The sequence below is a fragment of the Camelus bactrianus genome, chromosome 10 (assembly GCF_048773025.1).
Source record: "Camelus bactrianus isolate YW-2024 breed Bactrian camel chromosome 10, ASM4877302v1, whole genome shotgun sequence".
Taxonomy (NCBI): Eukaryota; Metazoa; Chordata; class Mammalia; order Artiodactyla; family Camelidae; genus Camelus; species Camelus bactrianus.
Window position 1 is genome coordinate 6,509,477 of NC_133548.1, and position 20,385 is coordinate 6,529,861.

Consider the following 20,385-nt stretch of genomic DNA (forward strand, 5'->3'; position numbering starts at 1 on the left):
CGGAGTTAATTGGCGCAAAGCTCTTCCAGTGAGCTACAAGAGGCGGGGAAAGGATGGAGGCGTGGACTCCCCTGGGTTAAAGCTACAGTTCTGCGCTACGGGAGCACGCCCTCTTTAGTGCGAGACCTCAAACGTCACGACCTGCCTCTACTTCCGGGTCAGAGCTCAGACAAATTGTGGAGAGCGACCCTCCAGAACAGGCAGGACTAGTCGAAATAGGATAGCGTCGTTCTTCTTAAAGTGACGGGCTGAAGGCAATTGTCAATCCAGCGGTTGCAAGGGCGATTTAGCTATTCTGAATCCAATCATTGGCCGAATTTCAAGACGACAATCTCAGGTTTCCGCCCCCTCATGGGGAAGAGGTATGAATAAGTGGATTGTTTCCCAGGTGAGGGGAAGAGGAGAACCTTAGACAATCCGTTCCAAGTGTTAGAGGTGCAGCCAATTCCGTCCTCCAGCAATCTTACCCACCCCCATCCCACTGGCTCTGCGAGGCTGAGCTTCTGACACGTTTCAGATATGAAGAGAATGAGGCACAGGGAGGATGGGTCACACAGCCCTGCAACTTCGGAGCCAAGACAAGTTTGTCCCTCCGGTTTACCCCTCTTCCAAGCCAGATTCTTTGCCCCAATTTGGCTGATGCAGTTGTAGACTGCGGTGATGGCCAGTCCTTAGCAGAAACCAACCTCGATCCCAAACCTGCTGTTATGGGGGTCGGGGCTACCTTTCCCCTCCTTTTGCCTCTCTTTGCCGGCCTACCCAGGAACTCCCTGGTTCAGTCGCCCCGCAGCCTCTGGGAGGGGAGCGGTGCTACCCGCCCGCGTCATCTGATGCTGTTTCCTGCAGGAGGGAGAACAGCGGAAAAAAGTGAAACTCCACCCTCCACCTCTGCCTCCCGCCCCCGGGGCCAAAGTACAAAGGGAGGAGGAAGAAGGGAGTGGGGTTGGAGCCATTGGGTCGAGAGAGCCGAGCCGGGAAGAGGCAGCTCCACCTAACACTCCAGCCACCCCCTGCGCAGAGACCCAACCGAAGTCTAGGCGCTGCCCCTTGCTGGTCCCACCTTACACTTGGTGGGTGGTGGAGCCAGGGTCCCAGGACTGCTCCGGACTGAGGGACGCCCGGGCCCCTCTGTGCTGGCCATGGTGAGACGCCGGAGGCCCCGGGGGCCCTCCCCCCGAGCCTGACCACACTGCCCTAGGTCGCCCTCCTCTGGAAGCCCGAGATGCGGGGGGCCGGGAGGCAACACTCCTGGCTCCCCAGAGGCGTGGGTCTGGGGCTAAGGGCCAGGGCCCGGATGCCCAGGTTCCGGGACTAGGGCCTCGGCAGTCAGGGGCACCTAGGGAAGGTCCCCACACCCCCCAGCACCAGCTCCCAGCCATGGAACCCTTGAAGAACCTCTTCCTCAAGAGCCCGCTGGGGTCATGGAACAGCGGTGGCAGCGGGGGCAGCGGGGGCAGCGGCGGTGGAGGTTGGCCAGAGGGGTCCCCGAAGGCAGCAGCTTATGCCAACCCTGTGTGGACAGCCCTGTTCGACTATGAGCCCAGTGGGCAGGACGAGCTGGCCCTGCGGAAGGGCGACCGTGTGGAGGTGCTGTCCCGGGATGCAGCTATCTCAGGCGATGAGGGCTGGTGGGCGGGCCAGGTGGGTGGCCAGGTGGGCATCTTTCCATCCAACTATGTGTCTCGGGGCGGTGGTCCACCCCCCTGTGAGATGGCCAGCTTCCAGGAGCTGCGGCTGGAGGAGGTAATTGGCATTGGTGGCTTTGGCAAGGTCTACCGAGGTAGCTGGCGAGGTGAGCTGGTGGCTGTGAAGGCAGCTCGCCAGGACCCCGATGAGGACATCAGTGTGACAGCTGAGAGCGTGCGACAGGAGGCCCGGCTTTTTGCCATGCTGGCACACCCCAACATCATTGCCCTCAAGGCCGTGTGCCTGGAGGAGCCCAACTTGTGCCTGGTGATGGAGTACGCTGCTGGTGGACCCCTCAGCCGTGCCCTGGCTGGGCGGCGTGTGCCCCCCCACGTGCTCGTCAACTGGGCTGTGCAAATTGCCCGTGGGATGCACTACCTGCACTGCGAGGCCCTGGTCCCTGTCATCCACCGAGACCTCAAGTCCAACAACAGTGAGTTTTGGGGAGCATGGGGTTGGAAGGTGGCATGGCCCAAGCATACACCTACTGCCAACTCTCGCCTGAGCCTACCTGGGAATTTAATAGAGGCAGGAGCTCCTGCCCTAAGCAAGTCCTAGTTGACCAGGGGTGCCCATGGGCTCACACTAGCCCCAAAGCAGGAGTATCAGGCACCCTACAGAGTTCTTCATGCTGTGACCCCAGAAGGAGTCCTTGACCCCAGCTTGTAGCTACCTACTTAAAAAATTGGAATCTCTCAGGTAGACCATAAGCAATCTGCCTAACCTTGGCCACCATTTCAAGAGTGCTAGATGCTGGCACTCATTGTCAGGGAACTCCCCTGAAGATCACACTTGATCTGTTGGTGCCTCCTCTCCCCTCCGCTTATGCTGGGCGGCTCCTCCAGAACAGAGATCTCAAAGGGGAAAGCCCCCTGTGATGGTCAAGGCTGGGGCCGGGGATGGACTTCTGGCCCCACCCCTCCCCCTGGCTGCATGATCTCTAGTTGGTTATTTCAACTCAACCTCAATCTCAGACTCAGTAAAAAGGGAGTGACTGGGAGGGTAAAGTGGCTTAACTGACTGGGCGTCCTTGATGCCTGGCGCTCAGTGGGTTCTCAGCCGTGGGTGTGGACATGTGAAGGCTGGATCACTAAGAGGGCTTCTAGAATCAGCACTTGGGGTGGGCGTGGCAGGGCTAAGGGAGACTCGAGCAGTGAGGCACTCCATCTCCAGCCATTTCAGGTCCCACACTACCCAGCATGGGTTCACGACAAGCAAGCGACAGGTTCAGAGGGCTTCCTGAAGCAGGCAAGCTTCACACCAGGCGAAAAGCAAAGAATGTTCAGAGAGACACCTAGTTGGATGTCCCAACAGGGCCTGAAAGAGCAAAGGCAAAGAGGCAGACCCAGCACAGTAGTGGGGACATGGGCTGGCCCTGCTGGGGCCCAAGGCGCAGGCTGTAGAGCAAAAGGAATTGCAGGAAGGGCCAGTGGGGTCACTGGAGAGGCATGTGTGGCTCTTGGAGGGGTGAGCATGGCTATTTCGAGCCTCCTGGCCTGGGTTGACCATGGATAAGGGACGTGGGGGAGCAGAACACCAGGCCCAGTGATATCCAAGTCCTTGCCAGGGCCAGAGGGGCCTGGGGAGGCCTGCCAGCCATACCACCTACTCCTCTCATCCATTGTAGGTCACAGTTGCCACCTCAGCCTTATTCCTGGGCCCTGGCCATCTAGGGACCCCCCACTCCCTGCCCCAGCCTGAGGGGGATTCCCCGAAGGCCTGGGGGGAGGGGACTCCCATCTTCTGTTTTTCCTCCAGTTTTCTTTCCAGAAAAAATGGAACAATAGCCCCGGCCCTTGCTCCCCACCCTCCCCACCGCTTCCTGCGTTTCCTGCTGCCCCTGAGCTGGCTTCCTGCCCCTGCTCCAGCCTCTGCTCTCTCTCCAGCCCAGCTGCCTGCAGGGGAGGAAAGAGCTGGGGGGGGGGGGGTTGTGGGAGAGGAAGGAGCCGGGATTGCACCCCCCACTCCCTCCCAGTTCCCTGCTTCCCTCCCAAAGTCTGGGTTGTGGTGAATGGCAGGCAGGGTGCCTTCAGCCTCCCTGAGCCTGGCCTCCCACCTCACAGACCCGAGTCCTAGGCCCGGGGTGCTGTCTGCGGGATTGAGGGGGGAGTCCCTGGGATGGGGGGAGTGTGAGCAGGAAACAATGGCGTGATTTTCCTGGACAATGGGGGCCTTGTGAGGAAGCCTGGCGGGGAGAGGAGGGGGAATTCTCCAGGCCCACGAGTCACAGGACTGACTAGCCAGCCCGGCCTGGGCCTGACCTCCCCCAAGTCTCCCCCAAAGGACCCCCCCAGTTGAAGACCTGGGCCAGGCCTCCCAGAAAGGAGAAGTAGGGACCATGGGAGGAAAGCGGAAGAGGTATGAGCTGCCTAGGCCACTCCCGAGCTCTCCAGAGGCAGCCCAGTGAGGGGGCTGGGGGCTAGGTCCCTTTCAGAGACCAGAGAGCCCTAAGGGGATGCTGGGAGGGGGATCTCTAGCCCCTTCTCCAGGCAACCCCGACCGCCCCATCACATCAGAACCAGAAGAGCAAATAGGGTTGGGACAAATTCCAGGCACTTGGAGGAAAGCAGGGGATGTGGAGGTGAGGAGGAGGCTTCACTGGTGTCAGGTCAAGCTGAGGGCTGAAAGTGGCAGAAAGGCCACCAGTACAAAGAAAGCCTGAGACTTTGAGTGGGTTGCTGCCCTTCTCTGGGCTTCAGATTACCTGACTGAAAAAGGGAGGCTGGCCTCTCAGCTTGAGATACTGGTGCAGAAAGCGCTTCACCAGTACCACAAGCGGCTAGAGACCCAGCCAGGAAGCAGCAGAGGTTGGTCTTCAAGAGGATGGTTGGGTCCTGGCACCAGCGGAGGCAGGAGTCCCTCCCCAACCGCAGCACACAGACCCCTTTGCCTGGTCCCTCTCCAGCCACCGGTCCCACCCAGCTGCAGTTCTTTGGAATGAACTTTCACAGGGTTTACTAAATGGTCTGGTTCTGAGTCTCCAGCAGCCAGGTCAGAGGCTGTCCTGAAGCTGGGAGTAAGTTGTGATAGAGGATGGAAAGGAGAGAGTCGACGTGAGAGACATTAGCCACAGAATCTTGAGGACAGCCAGCATTTAGTATACTCATGTTGGATGTGAGTCTGTGTAAGGCTTTAAAAAGCCAGATCTTGTTTAATACTCATGACAACCCTCTGAGGTGGGTTTTGTCGTCATCCTTGGCTTTACTGACTGTTCAGGACTCCCCCGTCTGGCTCAGAGGAGAGGATAGATTGCAGGACCATTCTTTGAATTTGGAGAAATTGCAGGAAGATTTGCTGGGCATGGTGGGAGGATGAAGGTGGTTGTTGAGGGCGTGTAGACATCAGGGAGGGCAGCTGCTGGGTAGCTGGATCGACTTCTGGCCTAGAGCTCCAAATGTGGGAGATGCCAGCAAGGAGGGGGCAGCTGGCACCTGGGAGAGGCCAAGACAGCCTGGGGACAGTGGCACGAGGTTGAGGGGAGGCTAGGCTCTGAGGAACACCAGCATTGAAAAGGCTAAGGGTGGGGAGGCCTGAACAGCACAAGCAGCCAGAGGCCCTGGGAGCCTAGGACTGCAGGGAGGGGTTGCGCAGGAGTGCCTGATGCCCCCATGAGGCCCTGAGAGTCTGGCCAGCAGCAGGATCAGGAGTTGTGGCTTTAGGCCTAGAAAAGCAAGTACCCTGGTTCTGCCACCTCCTCTGAGAAGTCTTCCCTGACTCACCAGGCTATGTTAGGTGCCAGTCTCCTCTGCCCCACCCCCACTACTCTGTGCTGCCCCCATTATGGTGCTGTCACCCTGGGCAGGATTCCTGAGAGGTGTGCCTTGAAATGACACATGTTCAAAAATGTAGTTGGCTTGGATGTCACTTCTCTACAATGCAGTTGGCTAGAACCAGAAAAGTAGAGAGGCTCCTTCAGACCCTTGAAGATTCTGTGACTTTGCCCTCTTTCTATTCCTCTAAAACTTCTCATTTGAGCCATGCTTGTCCTTGTGAGAGATCTGCAAGTTGCTGCTTCTCTTCTCTGTACAGGGTATGGTGGCCCATTTGGGACAAAGTCGTGTGCCCTTGCCAAGCCCATCCACTCCTACATTTGTCCCGAAGTCCTTTCTGGCCAAGAACCACCATCTTAGACCTCTCCCTTTCTCTTCTTGTGCAGCTGCATCAGTAGTGTCTTTCAGCCTTCCTCTCCCCTAGGAGTGGCTGTGCTGGCCACAGTGGGACATGGGCATCAGGGGCCTATAGTGCCTGCTGGGCTTCCTTCTCACCAAGGGATTCCCTCCTGCTACATACCCCGAGGGAAGTTCTGATTCACACTTCTGCCTCAGGAAAATGATAAGACACAAGTTTCTCTTGGAATCAAAGCCACAAATGCTGAGAGGCTGCCAGATTGCCCATTTCTATTCAATGCAGTACGAGGGGAAAGTTAGAGCACTGGCTTTGGAACCACACAGATCAGGTTGTGGTATCTGCTTTATTTGCATATGACCTTGCTTAAGTCATCCTTGCTCAGTTTCCTCTTCTGCAAAATGAGAACAATGATGTCTGCCTCATAGATGTGTGTGCGCGCGCACTAGCGCTGAGTGTAAAATACCTGGCTTCTAGTAGCCCCTTGGTAAGTTTTTCCCATTATTGTTATTATTGTCTGATTCTACCCAATCCCCAGCTCTGAGCCCTCCAGGGCAAGACCTAAGACAGTTCACCTTAGTGCCCCTGGTACCCAGCCAGGATGTCTGTCAGAAGATAGTTCGCTCCCAACTCCTCCCTTGACCCTACCACCTGAGCCTGGAGCACCACAGTCCTGTCTCTTCTCTTCCCCAGTTCTGCTGCTGCAGCCCATTGAAGGTGATGACATGGAGCACAAGACCCTGAAGATTACTGACTTCGGCCTAGCCCGCGAGTGGCACAAAACCACGCAAATGAGTGCTGCAGGCACCTATGCCTGGATGGCTCCCGAGGTTATCAAGGCCTCCACCTTCTCTAAGGGCAGCGATGTCTGGAGGTGCGGCCTGGGTAGAGGCTGCACAGATATGGGGCTGCAGAGGGCAGAGGCGGCTGTCAAAATCTAGGGCTGGGCAGGCAAGCAGAGCCTGGGGGAGGGCACAAATTACTTAGCTGTTGGTTGCTTTGGGGTGAAATGGCAATGAATAAGTAGAGGAGGGGACACAGACCCTTTGTCTCACCCACAGCTTTGGGGTGCTGCTGTGGGAATTGCTGACTGGGGAAGTGCCCTACCGGGGCATCGACTGCCTTGCTGTAGCCTATGGAGTGGCCGTTAACAAGCTCACACTGCCCATCCCATCCACCTGCCCAGAGCCCTTCGCACAGCTCATGGCCGGTAAGGGGCTAAGGCAAGAGGGTGAGGGGCAGAGTTCCTTGGCCCAGGACACATCCAGTCACAGATCCCCTACTTATTCTGCTCCCCCTCTCCACTCCGTATCCCCAGACTGCTGGGCGCAGGACCCCCACCGCAGGCCCGACTTCGCCTCCATTCTTCAGCAGTTGGAGGCGCTAGAGGCGCAAGTTCTGCGGGAAATGCCGCGGGACTCCTTCCATTCCATGCAGGAAGGCTGGAAGCGCGAGATCCAAGGCCTCTTCGACGAGCTGCGGGCCAAGGAAAAGGTGGGAGGAATCGGGGTCGCAGGGTTGGAAAGAGACGCCGGGAAGGAATTTCTCCCTGGTTTCTAGGGGGCAGAGGTTCGGGGTGAGCGACAGGGGCCGTACCAGGCTGACCCTACTGCCTTCTCTCTTCCGGGCACAGGAACTACTGAGCCGCGAGGAGGAGCTGACCCGCGCGGCGCGTGAGCAGCGGTCACAGGCGGAGCAGCTGCGGCGGCGCGAGCACCTGCTGGCTCAGTGGGAGCTGGAGGTGTTCGAGCGCGAGTTGACTCTGCTGTTGCAGCAGGTTGACCGCGAGCGGCCGCACGTTCGCCGCCGCCGCGGCACCTTCAAACGCAGCAAACTCCGCGCGCGCGACGGGGGCGAGCGTATCAGCATGCCGCTGGGTAAGAGGCGGGCCCCCAGCACGCCGTCCCGCCATTGGCTTAGTGGGCGGAGGGGTGGGGTCAGGCGTGCGTGTGTGTGTTGGCCACACGGCGATTGGTCTAGAGTGTTGATGGGTGTGAGCTGAGGCTGGAAGGGGCGGGACCAGGAGTATATTTTTTGCCGGTGGGTGGGTTCTGGCTGGAATATTTGCATATCGGCCTGGGAGTGGCTGCGGCCGGTAAGGGGCGGGGCTCGTGAAAGTTCTGGGAAGGCCGAGGGGGCGGGGTGGGCCGCTTCCCGGGAATCTCCGACTTGGCAGCTCTTCTCCGAGTGGAAGTCTGCTTTCCTCACCGAGAGTCGGGTCCGGAAGGCAGTGAGGCCGGCCCCAGTCACCCAACTACCTTGCCAGCCCGGTCCCTCCTCTGCCTGTGTGGCCTGGGAGCCAGCCGAGGGCCCCTGCGTGTTGGGATCCTGTCTTTCCTTCACCACAAATCTGCACCCTACTTCCCCTCCTAACCCCAGACTTCAAACACCGCATCACCGTGCAGGCCTCGCCCGGCCTGGACAGGAGGAGAAACGTCTTCGAGGTCGGGGCTGGGGACTCGCCCACCTTCCCCCGGTTCCGGGCCATCCAGTGTAAGACACTTTGCCTTTCCTTGCCTATGCCCTTCCCCCAGCACTTATCCTTTTTTTCCAACCTTATCTTTGGAGGGGGCTACTATTCTCTGTCTCCTCCTCTTCCTCCCCACTCCTGGGATTCCCTCTCTGTCCATCTAAACTGGTACCTCTGAATTCCCCAAGCAGCATTCATTTTATAATTTTTTTCAATCTAACAGTTGTATGACACTATGTATCACTCATTTTCCTAAATGCTTTGCTAATATTAACTTAATTCCGCCCCATAATCCTGTGAGGTAGATATCCTTGTTATTATCTAAGTTTTACTGATGAGAAAAGTGAAAAAAGTAACTGCCTAACACTGCACAACTGGTAAGTGGCAGAGTCAGAATTCAAGCCCAGGCAGTTTGCTGCAGTACTAAGTAGCAAATGCCAGCAGAAGGACTAGGTGAGATGCCCCACCCACTGCCAGTCACAGGACCCACACCCTCCTACCCTTCCCCAGTTCTGTTCAGATTCTCTGTGGCCCAAAGATCACTCTGGGAATGGTATGGGGCCTGGTCTGACCCCCTCCATTGTCTAAGAAGTTGCCCCTGGAGTCTGACTCTCATGATGGGAGGACAAAAGTCAGGGTTTTTGACCTCAGCTCAGACTCCATCGGTTCTCCCTGCCACAGTGGAGCCTGCAGAACCAGGCCAGGCATGGGGCCGACAGTCCCCACGACGTCTGGAGGACTCTAGCAATGGAGAGCGGCGAGCATGCTGGGCCTGGGGTCCCAGTTCCCCGAAGCCTGGGGAAGCCCAGAATGGGAGGTGAGTGCCACCCACCCAGATCGTCTGCCTCCCAACTGTCCTCAGATTCACGAAGCACAACTCCCCTCCCATCTCTTTACCAGGAGAAGGTCCCGCATGGATGAAGCCACGTGGTACCTGGATTCAGATGACTCATCCCCCTTAGGATCTCCTTCCACACCCCCAATGCTCAATGGTGAGTGGCCTTGTCTCCCGCCCACCAGACAGTTGATGCACTCCTGTGGGTACTATGGGGAAGCTACCAGAAGCCAGCAGGCAAGGCAGGCTATTTCTATAAGCCTACAACTGAGCTGGATACAGCCGAAGCCTCAGGGGGCCCAGAGTCTGGTCTCCTTGTTCAGGGCTGGCCAGCAGGAGAGCTCTTTCCTGGCCCTGTGGCAGCTGTCGTGCCCTCCGCAAGCTCTGGGGAGGAAAGGAAGATGAGAATCAGTACCCCCCATTTGGGATCCAAGGAGGCTGGGCCCAGAGAGGGGAAGGAAACTGCCTGTGTAGGGTGGAGCCAGACAAGTGTCTGCCACACTGTGCTTCTGAGTCCCTTCTGGAGACCCTGGAGATGGAGAAGAGGATAAGAAAGCTGAACAGGTAGGGGATCCAGGGCCCACTCTCACTGCACCTGGGGCAGTTCTGGGCTTTTCTGTTCTCCGTGATGGTAACAGCACTTACTGTGTGCCAGGCATGCCATCCAAGCAACAACCCTGTAAGAGATTATTATCCCTATTTGAGAGATGGGAAAACTGAGGCTCTGAGAGGCAAAGTAATCTACCTAAAGCCCCCAGCTAAGGATTTGAACCCTGAGAGACTTTGACTCCCAGGCTGATAGTGAGCTTCTCCAGAAGCTTTCACCTGAAGAAAGGGCTTCTCACACACAAACTACTTGGGAAGCAACGGGGTCGGCAGAAAGTGGGGCTCCCGTGTCAGAGGGAGCATGGCTCAGCTCAGCACTGCCCAGCACTGGCAGGGGCTAGAAAGTTGCAGCCTCCCTTGCTTGTGGGTTCCTTTAGAGCCCCCAGCTACACCTGCTTCTCACAGCTGGAATGTAGGACCTGGCTCAGCTGTTAGCAAACCAGAGTCCTATTCAGCAAACAAGTTAGACTCACTTGTCTCACCCCACCCAGCACATCACCTCCACCATTACCTGTGCTGCATTTCATAGTAATAACAACAGCAACCATTTATTGGGTCTCTCCTATCTGCCATTTTATAGAGGAGGAAACCGAGGCACAGAGAGGTTGAGTGGTTTGAGTAGGGCACACAACAGAACAGGGATTTGAACCCAGGTCTGACTCTAGAGGCAGGGCCCTGGACCCCCATCTGCCACACCATTTCCTCTCCAGCAGTTGCATTGCCCCAAGCTGGCTATGCTTCAGAGACTGAACTAAGAGTTGGAAGGCCAGGGGGGCTGCTTAGATTCACCTGCCAGAAGGGTTCGTGGAGAACTTGAGGTCCTGTCAACCTGGGTATGTAGATTGAAGCATTCCCTGACCATGTTCTGCAGGTCCCTTTGCCCTCCCTGAGCTCCCAGGGGCAGGGAACAAGCGCCTGGACCCCATCCTTCTCCAGCTTGCCCCCTTACCTGTCCCAGCCCAGCTGCTGGCTGAGCACTGTTTCCCTCTTGCAAGCCCACACTCCATCACCACCTTGTGCCCACTAGAGTGCATGACCTTGACCTCCCAACCACCCACAGAATCAGAAGCCTTGCTAATAATCAAAGAAGACCCTGTGAGATTATCCCAGGCATTAGCCCCAACCTTGTGGAGCCCCATCTCCCACCCCCTGTCCCAGCCTAAATGTTCTGGCCCCTGGAGAACTGGTTGCAGTGAGTTGCATATTGGTGAGTGCAGTCGGCCTGCAGTGACAGCAACTGCTGCATGAAGTCACTGCCCTGACTTGCCCTGGAGTCACTAAATACCAGGTGGCTGTATCCTCTTCATTAGGGCCCACAGAAGCGATTTCACCTTCACTTCTGGGTCAAGAATGGTTATGCTGCTTTCTCCTTAACAACAGAGTTGCCAACTCCTACTGCCAGGAAGCTTAGAGGCAAATTAAAATCCTTGCTGAGTTACCTTGGACAAGTCACATACTTCTAGGAACCTTAGTTTCCCAGGGTATTAACCTCAGGAACTTCTTTCCATTCTTAGTTTGTGTGCTGATCTCTATCTTTACTTAACTTTGTCCCATTTTTCTTCCTTGTTTTCAACATGTTTTTCCACTATTCTGTTGAACCTTAGTTTCTTCACCAGTAAAATGGGGAAAGGGCGATCACCGTATGTGGTTGTTGCAAGGATTGTAAGAATTGATTCTTCCATCAAATATGTATTGACCGTTTTGTGAGCCAGGCATCACAGCGTCTTACAGATCAACACTGCCCTGACCTCAGGGAGGGCCTAGTCTGGTGGAGGAGGCAGATTCATAAATAAACAAGTACAGCAGAGTAGTAAGCGCTGGGATGAGGTCTGGACAAGGCATAACACGAACAAGAACTGCCCAGGTTACAGGGGATTCTGGCAAAGCTTCTGAAAAAGGAAAAAGCTCTTGTTTTCCTCTACATTCTACTCACTTTACATCTGACACCAAATATGTGAGGGTTTTCCCCACACCAGTCAATTCTGGGTCACCAGCTGATGTCCTAAAATTCAATCCAATTCTGACCCTGTCTACCTGAAATTAGTGTCAGACCCCACAGGTTAAGGGTTCAGGCCCACAGGACTGCTCCTCCCACTTCAGACCCCTGTTGGAAGTCCAGGTTGTCACCTGCGCTCCTCACCAACCAGCTGTAAATCGGAGGTTCCCATGACCTCCTCCTCAGGTTTGATAGTTTGCTAGAACAGCACACAGAATGCAGGAGCCCGTTTACTTACTAGATTACTGGTTTATTATAAACAGTACAGATCAAGAACAACCAGGTGGAAGAGATAGGTAGCCAAGGTATGTGGGAGGGACAGGGCTTCCATACCCCCTCCAGGCATGACACATTCCCAGCACCTCTACAGGTTCACCAACCCAAAAGTTCTCTGAACCCTTTGACTGGGGGCTTTATGGAGGCTTCATTACATGGACTTGATTAATTGATTATATCCCTGGCCATTGGTGATAGGACTCAATCTCCAGCGCCCCCCCCCCAATGTAGGTATAGGCTGAAAATTCTAACCCTCTAATCACATAGTTCATTCTCCTGACAACCAGACCCCATCCTTAGTAGCTTTCCGAAAGTGACCTCATTAATATGAACTCAGATGTGGTTAAAAAAGGCTTATTATGAACAGCAAAAGTCACTCCTTTCACTTTTATCTGTCTATCACTTAGGAAATTCCAAAGGTTTGGGGAGTTCTGTGCTCGGAATGAGATGAAGACCGAATACATATATATATATATACACACACACACACACCGAATACATACATATATATATATATATATATACACACACTTTTTTTTTTTTAACAAACTACAACATCACAGCTTCACAGGGGACGTGGCATCTCAGCTGGGTCCTGAATGGTAAATAAGGGATCACTGAGAGCCAAGGTGGGAGAGGCGTGCTGGGTGTGCTAGGCGTGCTGGGCAGAGGGACTAGGGTTTATGCACCTAAGGAAGAGGAAACCTGGTTGGAACTCAGACGAGGGGGAATTGAGAGCCAGGGAGTCACAGGCCTGAAGCAGCAGGTGAGGGCCAGGCCTGCCTCCTCCCCTGGGTCTGCGAAGCCCAGTGCAGCCCCAGACATGGGCCAGCAGATGTGTGTTGAATGAATGAGTGAAGCAGGAAAGGCAGGCAGGAACCAGTTCATGAAGGGCCTGGAAATTGATGGGGGGGGGCCAGTGGGGAGAGTTTAAGCAGAGACTTGTGGTTAGCAGATTTGCATTTTAGAAGGTAGTGCGGGGAGGTGGGGCAGGGCGGAGGGTTGTGGATGAGAACAGGGACCCCTAGGAAAGTCCTGGTTCACAGCAGAAGCTCACATTTCCCAGCTTTGCATTTCTTCCTCTGGACACCCAGCCCAATGCCCCACTCCAGGTAGGCCCAAGGAAGATACGGAGGCTTTGAAAGCCCAGACAAGGAACCTGGACATTCTTCTAGTGGTGGCTGAGAGCCATGGCAGATTCTAGAGCTAAGGATAACCTGATAATATTGGAGTTTATGGGAGACCATCACAGACTGCTCTACCTCCTCAATGATGGGATCCCCAAACCCACCCCAGGTGGTCTAGAATGGAGTCAGACCAGCCCTAGGCCCACAGGTTAGGACAGAGATGTCCTGAAATCCAGGGCAGAGTCTGGTTGGGAAGTGGTGGAGACCAAAGGCTCTATCTCCCCTACCTGGAGCCATCTCCACCCCTTATTGGCTGTGTAGATTTAGCTAAGCCCTTAACCTCTCTGAGCTTGGAACCCCTGGGGCATGAGGGTCAGACCATAATGCCCCCTAAATCCTTCAGCTCAGGCCTGACACAAACAACTGACCTACCCAAGCCTCAGTTTCATCATTTCTGAAATGAGGACAGTGATGCTTGCCTCTCAGGGCTGTTGTGTACATTGGAATTGACCTGGAGGAGAGGCAGGTGAGCAGAAGGACCAGGGCTGCCCAACTAGGAAGGAGGTAGACACAGGGCACAGGTCCCAGCCCTGACCCTGGGCCCCTGCGGATATCCCTGGCTGGCCACTGAGGCCACTCACTGAAGCCAGCTGTGATCAGGCCTCAGCTTGCTTCCTGGTGGACCCCCCCCCCCTTCCCTCCAGTACCCTCTCCGTCTCCCGGCTCCAGGGCGCCTGGCTGCAAACCAGGCTTTGCTCCTACTAGTTCCTCAGACTGCACTCCCCTCTCCCCACCCACCACTTCTGAAAGGTCAGAATTGGGGAGTGGGGTGGGAGGCTGGGAGGAGTTAGGCTGTGGAAGCAGTGGAGTCAGGGAAGACGCTGGTGGGGAGCTGAAGGCAGTCCTTATTCCAAGCCACCGAGGGGTCCGCCCGAACTCGGCCTAACTTGTGTACCTGTCACCAGGTAACCCCCCGCGGCCGAGCCCAGAGCCCGAGGAGCCTCGGCGGCCTGGCCCGGCAGAGCGCGGCAGCGGCTCCGGAACGCCCAAGCTGATCCAGCGCGCACTGCTGCGTGGCACCGCTCTGCTCGCCTCGTTGGGCCTGGGCCGCGACCTGCAGCCCCCTGGGAGCTCGGGCCGCGAGCGCGGGGAGCCCCTGCCAACGCCCCGCACGCCGCTGCCCACGCCGTCCCTCTCAGAGCCGCCCCCTTCTCCGCTCATCCGCTTCTCCCCCAAGATGCCCGACGCCCCGGCCTCCCCGCTGAGCCCCGACACCCCCGACCGGCCCACTCCAGCACCCCTGCTGCTGGAGCTGGGTGTCCCCTCCGGCCAGCCGTCAGCCAAGAGCCCGCGGCGCGAAGAGGAGAGGCGCGGTGAGTGGCCCACTGCGTGGTGACACGGAGAGGAGGGGCTGGTGGGGACCTGTAAGGCAGTAAGGCTGGGGCCACAGCTGCGGCTGGACCCCAAACCACACCCTCAGGACGCTGAGGATGCGTGTTGGGAACTCAGTTCTCAGTTCAGGCATCTAGTGGTCGGGGTGGGGTGGGGGCTGGGAGGGCCAGGCCAGCTGTGAAATAATCGTAGTAATGATGATGATGACAGTGATGATAGCAAACTCTGATTGCTTATTTGTGCCAGGCCCTGTTTCTAGTGCTTCACGGAGATGGCCTCATTTAATTATCATCACAACCCTGTGAGCTAGGTGCTCTGCTACTCTGGTTATACCCATTTTTTTAGATGAAATGTAAGGCACAGAGAGCTCAAGGGCCTTGAGGCTCCCACTCAAGTGGCAGAGCTGGGATCCAGGCCCAGGCCCATCGGCTCCAGAGGCCTGCTTACTGTGAACTGCTACCCAATAAACAGAAGCACCATGGAGCACAAAGAGCTGTGGAAATTGTGAGCCAAGTAGCTCATTGTGCAGATGAGGAAACTGAAGCCCAGAGCAGGGCAGGGCCTCTGGGGGACACCCAGGAGATGGTGACAGCCTGACCCTGGGTCCCCTCCCCCACCCTTCACAGGAAACACTATCTCACCCCCACCAGGGATATCGCGCTCCGCTCCTGGCACCCCGGGAACCCCACGCTCACCACCTCTGGGCCTCATCAGCCGACCTCGGCCCTCACCCCTTCGCAGCCGAATTGACCCCTGGAGCTTCGTGTCAGCTGGGCCACGGCCTTCACCCCTGCCCTCACCACAGCCTGCACCCCGCCGGGCACCCTGGACCTTATTCCCAGACTCAGACCCCTTCTGGGACTCTCCACCTGCCAACCCCTTCCCCGGGGGCCCTCAGGACTGCAGGGCGCAGACCAAAGACGTGGGTGCCCAGGCCCCATGGGCTCCAGAGGCAGGGCCCTGAGTGGGTCAGGCTGCTCCCCACGCTCCAGCTGCTCTTGAGGAGCCACTGCTACACTGGAATCAAAGCCGGACAAGCCTCTCTAGCTGTCTTGGTTTCGCCCAGGGACCCCGCCCCCTTTGGGGGTCAGGAACACTACACTGCACAGGAAGCCTTCACACTGGATGGGGGGCCTGCCCCACACACACCTGCAATGTGTGGGTCCCCCGACTTACCCGCCCCATTGGGGCCTGACACTGTACCCAGCTGGTTAGGAGGACCAGAGCCTGTCTCAGGGAATTGCCCCGAGGGGTGGTGCAGGGAGGAGGGGAGGTGCCGGGGAGAGGGGCCGGCCTTAGCTGTCACCAGCACTTTTGACCAAGTCCTACCCCTGCCCCAGGGCTTAGTGTCTGGACCCCCCTGCCCTGGGGGTCATCTGGGGCCGGGGCTCTCTGGGTGCCTTCCTGCTGCCCCGGCCAGGGTTGGGGCCTTGGCCTTGGGATCCAATGAAGCCAAATAAACTCCCCAAGCTGTCTCCCCAAGCATAGCCTGTCACCTTTTGAAGAGGTAACTGGGGGATCCAGATTGTCACATGTCCCTGGTGACCTCATACCCCCAGCACAATGGGAGTTGGCCTGGGCCTAGGCTGGGATGCTTTGCGCCGCACTCCTCTCCTGGGACCAAGTCCACTTGAGCATCAGGCATTCAAGGCCCTTCTCAGCCCCACTGGCACCCACGTGCTCAGACCTCTCTCACCTTCTCCCACCCTTGCCAGACTCTTCCCACCATTTCAAGCAACTGTACTTGCCCTTATTCTTCCTGTTGCTGGTGGTCCCTGCTTATCCTCAGGGCCCAGCTGCAACATCACCTCCCCTGGGACACCTTCCCAGTGCCACTTCTGCCCCCAACAGCTCACTGAACTCAGGACCCCACAGCCCTCTGGGCGGCATCTAGAGGGTGTGTCCTGGGTTTGTTTCTATCCCATGGTCTGGACACAGGAGTCACCCACCCTGACATCTGGCTCCACTCACGCGTCTCTTACTGCCACGGGGTTCTGCAGACTACCCCTCCCACACCATGCCCTAGGGCAGAGGCCCTGGGACTCAGCCCCTCCATGGTTTTATGGGAGTCATGGTCCAGTCTCCCTCTCCTCCTCCCCTGCACACTCCAATGGCAGCCAGACCTTCTGTGTCTCCAGTGTTCAGCAGGGTGGGGACTCGGGAGGGCCGGGCACCAAAGGTTCTCAGGGAGGACTCAGAATGGAGGGAGCATCATCTGTGCAGGGCACTCAGGGCGTCCTCCACTCCCTACCTTACCACCCAGCCCCCACCTGGCCCATCCCAAGTCCCACCATTCCTCTCCCACTCTGCTGTCCAGGCTGCCACCCTTCCATTACAGATGCCTGCAGTAGACCCTTCCCCACAACCGGTCACCTGAGCCACACTTGTCCTCAAGGCCCTATATCCTAACCCACTTTACCTCCTGTTTCTCTCGCCACTCAGGGTCTTTCCCACCTGGACTGGCCTCTTCTCCCCAGCTGGAATGTCACCCTGCATCTGCTCTCTTTCCTGGTGTCCTCAGGATCTAGGCACCTGCTGAGTGGGCGAATGGGTCTGTGTGACTGAGTGAGGTCGTCCTTGAATGAACCACTACAGTGTGATTGGAGCCTAAGTTACTTCTCTGGGCCTTGCCTTCCTCCAGCCTGCCTCTGCTGACCACCCAGCTTTGAGAAGTTGGGCAAAACAAATGTCTTGCCCCCAGAAACTGGAAGGAGTGAGTCAGCTCATCTCCAAGCGTGAACTGCCTCCCTGCCCTTCCAGTCCCACTCACCCCAGCTCGTGTCGCAGGCTTCCCTCCCTCCCCAGCCACCCACACCTCCTCCCAGCCCCAGGCATCTCCTCCCTAGGCACCTCCTCCCTGCCCCACCCTGCCTGGCCCCTCCCAGGTGCCTGTGGTGGAGCAGTCGGCACCTGTGACAGACAGATGCTGAGAGGGCGGCATACCATGGGGGCTCTAAGGCCCTGGGCCCGATATGGGCTACTGGTTGTGGCCCACCTGCTTGCTCTGGGGCTTGGGGCTGCAGTGTTCCAGGCCCTGGAGGGACCTCCAGCACTCCAGCTCCAGGCCAAACTCAGGGCCGAGCTGGCCAGTTTCCAGGCGGAGTATGGGGCCTGCCTGCCCATGGGGGCACTGGACGAGCTGCTGGACACCGCCCTGGCAGCCCAGGCCTACAGGGTTTCCAGCCTGGGCAATGGCTCCGAGGCCAGGAACTGGGATCTGCCCTCGGCCCTGCTCTTCACTGCTAGCATCCTCACTACCACGGGTAAGGCCGCCATGCGGCCGGGCAGGAAGGGACTCTTGAGGCCATTGCTACCTGGGGTCCCTGGGGTTGCAGCCCTTCCCCTAGCCCCATAGTGCTAGACAGAACCTTATTAGGCTTGATATCATGGCTGGGGCTCCCCACACCAACACACCCCAACTGGTGCCTCAACTTAAGCTGCCAGGAAGGGTGGGGCTGAGAGGCTACCCTTTGAGTCCCAGGAGAGGTACCCAGGCCCCATGGGCCTGTGACAAGACTGAGAACACGTATTGTGGGATTGATTCTTGGACAGAGAGAAATGGAGTGAACCCAGGGAGTACAGATTAGGACCACCAACTTGGGAGGAGTGTGTGGGAAGGCTTCTGGGGAAAGGCATGATGAGATCTTAGCCAAGGCAGGGGGGAACAGGGATGAGACATGAAGGGATTCCTGGCAGAGGAAACAGCATGTGTGAAGGCCCAGAGAAATAAAGCAATGGGACCCACAGCCCCGGGGTTTTCTGTCCTGCAAAGTGTCTAAACATTTTAAAAATTAAAGTCCATTTTCCATCTTTTGGAAAAACTGGGAAACTTATTTGCACTGAGCCAGAATCCCTGCAAGCCAACATACCGGTTAGAGTCAAACAGGGCTTGCCCATTTGGAGCCGAGTACATGCTCTCCAGCCCACCCCGGTCCCCACCACTCCCTTTTGTCTCACATCTTGCCCCTCTAGGCATTTGAGTTTACAACTCTAGCCTAGCCAGTCCTGTTCCCCAGCATGCCGGTCCCTGCCACCTGTGAGACTCAGCCTCCCCCAATGGCTTGTGGGAGTTGTAGTCCAGGCTCCTCTTCCTGCCTTTGCATATGCTTTTCCAGGCTCGAATGCCCTCTCTCAAGCACACTGCCTCTTTGGCAGTCTTTCATGCTGGTGTCTTGACTGATTTTCCTGCCTGCCTCCCCACCGGAGCCTGGGCGGACTTAGATTCCAGCACAAGATCTGGCACACAGGATGAACCGATACACTTTCGGGAATGAAAGAGTGGGTAACATCTCATCTGGTGGATTTGGAAGTATCAGTCGAGGGCAGAGCTGAGGAATCTCTCAGAAAGCCAGGCTGTCTCAGGGGCAGGACAGCAGCTCTCAGAATTGTCCCAGTACAAAAGGCCTGGGGGGACTGTCACTTTTAATCTTTTCGTTTTCCAGGAAAATAAAAGAGTGGCCCAGAGAGGTTAAGGGACTTGCCCAAGATCCCTAGAGAAGGAAGAGCAGAGCCAGAGACCATGGGCCTCAGCAGTTCCGGCAATCTCAGCCACCAGAGGGCAGCCTTCTGCCAGAGCTAGGCTGTGGGAAGTGGGCACCTGGCAGGGCAGGCATCCCACTCAAGGACTCAGTGCTCACCAACTCTCTCCTCTCCAGGTTATGGCCACATGGCCTCACTATCAGCAGGTGGAAAAGCCTTCTGCATGGTCTACGCGGCCCTGGGGCTGCCAGCCTCCCTAGCACTTGTGGCTGCACTGCGCCACTACCTGCTGCCTCTGCTCAGCCGCCCTAGTGCCTGGGTAGCCACCCGCTGGCAGCTGACGCCGAGCAGGGCTGCGTTGCTGCAGGCCACTGGACTGGGCCTGCTAGTGGCTGGTACCTTTGTGCTGCTGCCAGCACTGGTGCTGTGGGGTCTACGGGGTAACTGCAACCTGCTGGAGGCCATCTACTTCTGCTTCGGCTCGCTCAGCACCATCGGCCTAGGGGAACTGCTTCCTGGTCATGGCCATGGCCTGCATCCAGTGCTTTACCATCTTGGCCAGTTCGCACTTCTGGGTGAGTCCAGCTGCCAAGGAGAGTGTGGGGGAGGAGAGGCAGGAAGAGGAGTCTGGACTACAACTCCCACAAGCCACTGGGGAGGCTGAGTCTCACAGGTGGAAGGACCCTGCCCTAGGGCATGGTGTGGGAGCTGCAGTCCTCACGTTAAGAAAACTGAGGGTGGGTAGAGTGCTGGGAGATTGGTGGGTTGCATTACCAGAGCCCTGAGAGCTGCCCTAGTAACCACTCCCCCGCCAGGTTACTTGCTCCTGGGGCTCCTGGCCATGCTGCTGGCCGTGAAGACATTTTCGGAGCTGCCCCAGGTCCACGCCATGGTGAAGTTCTTCGGATCCAGTGGCCCTTTGAACGCTGAGGACCAAGATGGCATCTTAGGCCAGGATGAACTGGCTCTGAGCACCCTGCCACCTTCAGCCGCAGCCCCAGAACAGGCCCTAGCTTGCTGACAGGTGTCAGATGATATAGCTCCTTTCAGGTGGAGCAGCCTGAGGAGGAAGCCATGGGGGAGGGGCTGGGGAAGCCTCTGGAGGTGGGAGGGGAGAGGGTGGATGTGAGGACCTCAGAGAATAATGTATTAATAAAAAATAAAATTGGCAACACTGCAGACTGTTTTCAGCTCTTCTTTGGAAATGAGACCTCCCTACAGCGATCAACAACCCAAACCACATCATCCTCTGAAGGCCAAGGTCAGGCCTCTGGTCCGGTCTCCGCCGGCAGCTGAGAAACCTCAAAGCCGCACAGCCCCACTTAGGATCGCAGACGACCTTATCGGCCAAGGCCCCACCCCTTTCCGCCTATTGAAAGTGCCGGTAGTCCTG

The 20,385-nt window shown here is 57.1% G+C and overlaps 2 protein-coding genes across 4 annotated transcripts; both read left to right on the forward strand.

The window, feature by feature from the left end:
* Positions 1 to 191: 191 nt before the first annotated feature.
* MAP3K11 (mitogen-activated protein kinase kinase kinase 11) lies at positions 192 to 15,995 on the forward strand. 3 transcript variants are annotated; one of them, XM_074371755.1, is made up of 10 exons: positions 192 to 2,119; positions 6,505 to 6,685; positions 6,873 to 7,021; positions 7,130 to 7,305; positions 7,445 to 7,688; positions 8,191 to 8,304; positions 8,963 to 9,098; positions 9,182 to 9,273; positions 9,440 to 9,680; positions 14,087 to 14,214. In XM_074371755.1, exons 1-10 carry the CDS (start codon positions 1,378 to 1,380, stop codon positions 14,088 to 14,090), a joined length of 2,079 nt encoding a protein of 692 aa, XP_074227856.1. In that variant the 5' UTR covers positions 192 to 1,377; the 3' UTR covers positions 14,091 to 14,214. The 3 variants fall into 3 exon arrangements, with proteins under 3 accessions (XP_074227856.1, XP_074227854.1, XP_074227855.1); XM_074371753.1 differs by lacking the exon at positions 9,440 to 9,680 and adding an exon at positions 15,140 to 15,995 and having other exon boundaries at positions 216 to 2,119; positions 14,087 to 14,494; XM_074371754.1 differs by lacking the exon at positions 9,440 to 9,680 and adding an exon at positions 15,164 to 15,995 and having other exon boundaries at positions 221 to 2,119; positions 14,087 to 14,494.
* Positions 15,996 to 16,192: 197 nt separating this feature from the next.
* KCNK7 (potassium two pore domain channel subfamily K member 7) lies at positions 16,193 to 20,259 on the forward strand. The gene is made up of 3 exons (XM_010957137.3): positions 16,193 to 17,776; positions 19,169 to 19,567; positions 19,808 to 20,259. Exons 1-3 carry the CDS (start codon positions 17,200 to 17,202, stop codon positions 20,011 to 20,013), a joined length of 1,182 nt encoding a protein of 393 aa, XP_010955439.2. The 5' UTR covers positions 16,193 to 17,199; the 3' UTR covers positions 20,014 to 20,259.
* The last annotated feature ends 126 nt before the right edge of the window (positions 20,260 to 20,385 follow it).

Bases quoted from the DNA above. Each gene is read 5' to 3' on its own strand.
- MAP3K11 (XM_074371753.1), top strand. From the start codon at position 1,378: ATGGAACCCTTGAAGAACCTCTTCCTCAAGAGCCCGCTGGGGTCATGG. The intron at 7,306-7,444 runs GTGGGAGGAATC...TTCCGGGCACAG, and splicing joins AGCTGCGGGCCAAGGAAAAG to GAACTACTGAGCCGCGAGGA. The intron at 8,305-8,962 runs GTAAGACACTTT...TCCCTGCCACAG, and splicing joins CCGGTTCCGGGCCATCCAGT to TGGAGCCTGCAGAACCAGGC.
- KCNK7 (XM_010957137.3), top strand. From the start codon at position 17,200: ATGTCTTGCCCCCAGAAACTGGAAGGAGTGAGTCAGCTCATCTCCAAG. The intron at 17,777-19,168 runs GTAAGGCCGCCA...TCTCCTCTCCAG, and splicing joins TAGCATCCTCACTACCACGG to GTTATGGCCACATGGCCTCA. The intron at 19,568-19,807 runs GTGAGTCCAGCT...CTCCCCCGCCAG, and splicing joins TGGCCAGTTCGCACTTCTGG to GTTACTTGCTCCTGGGGCTC.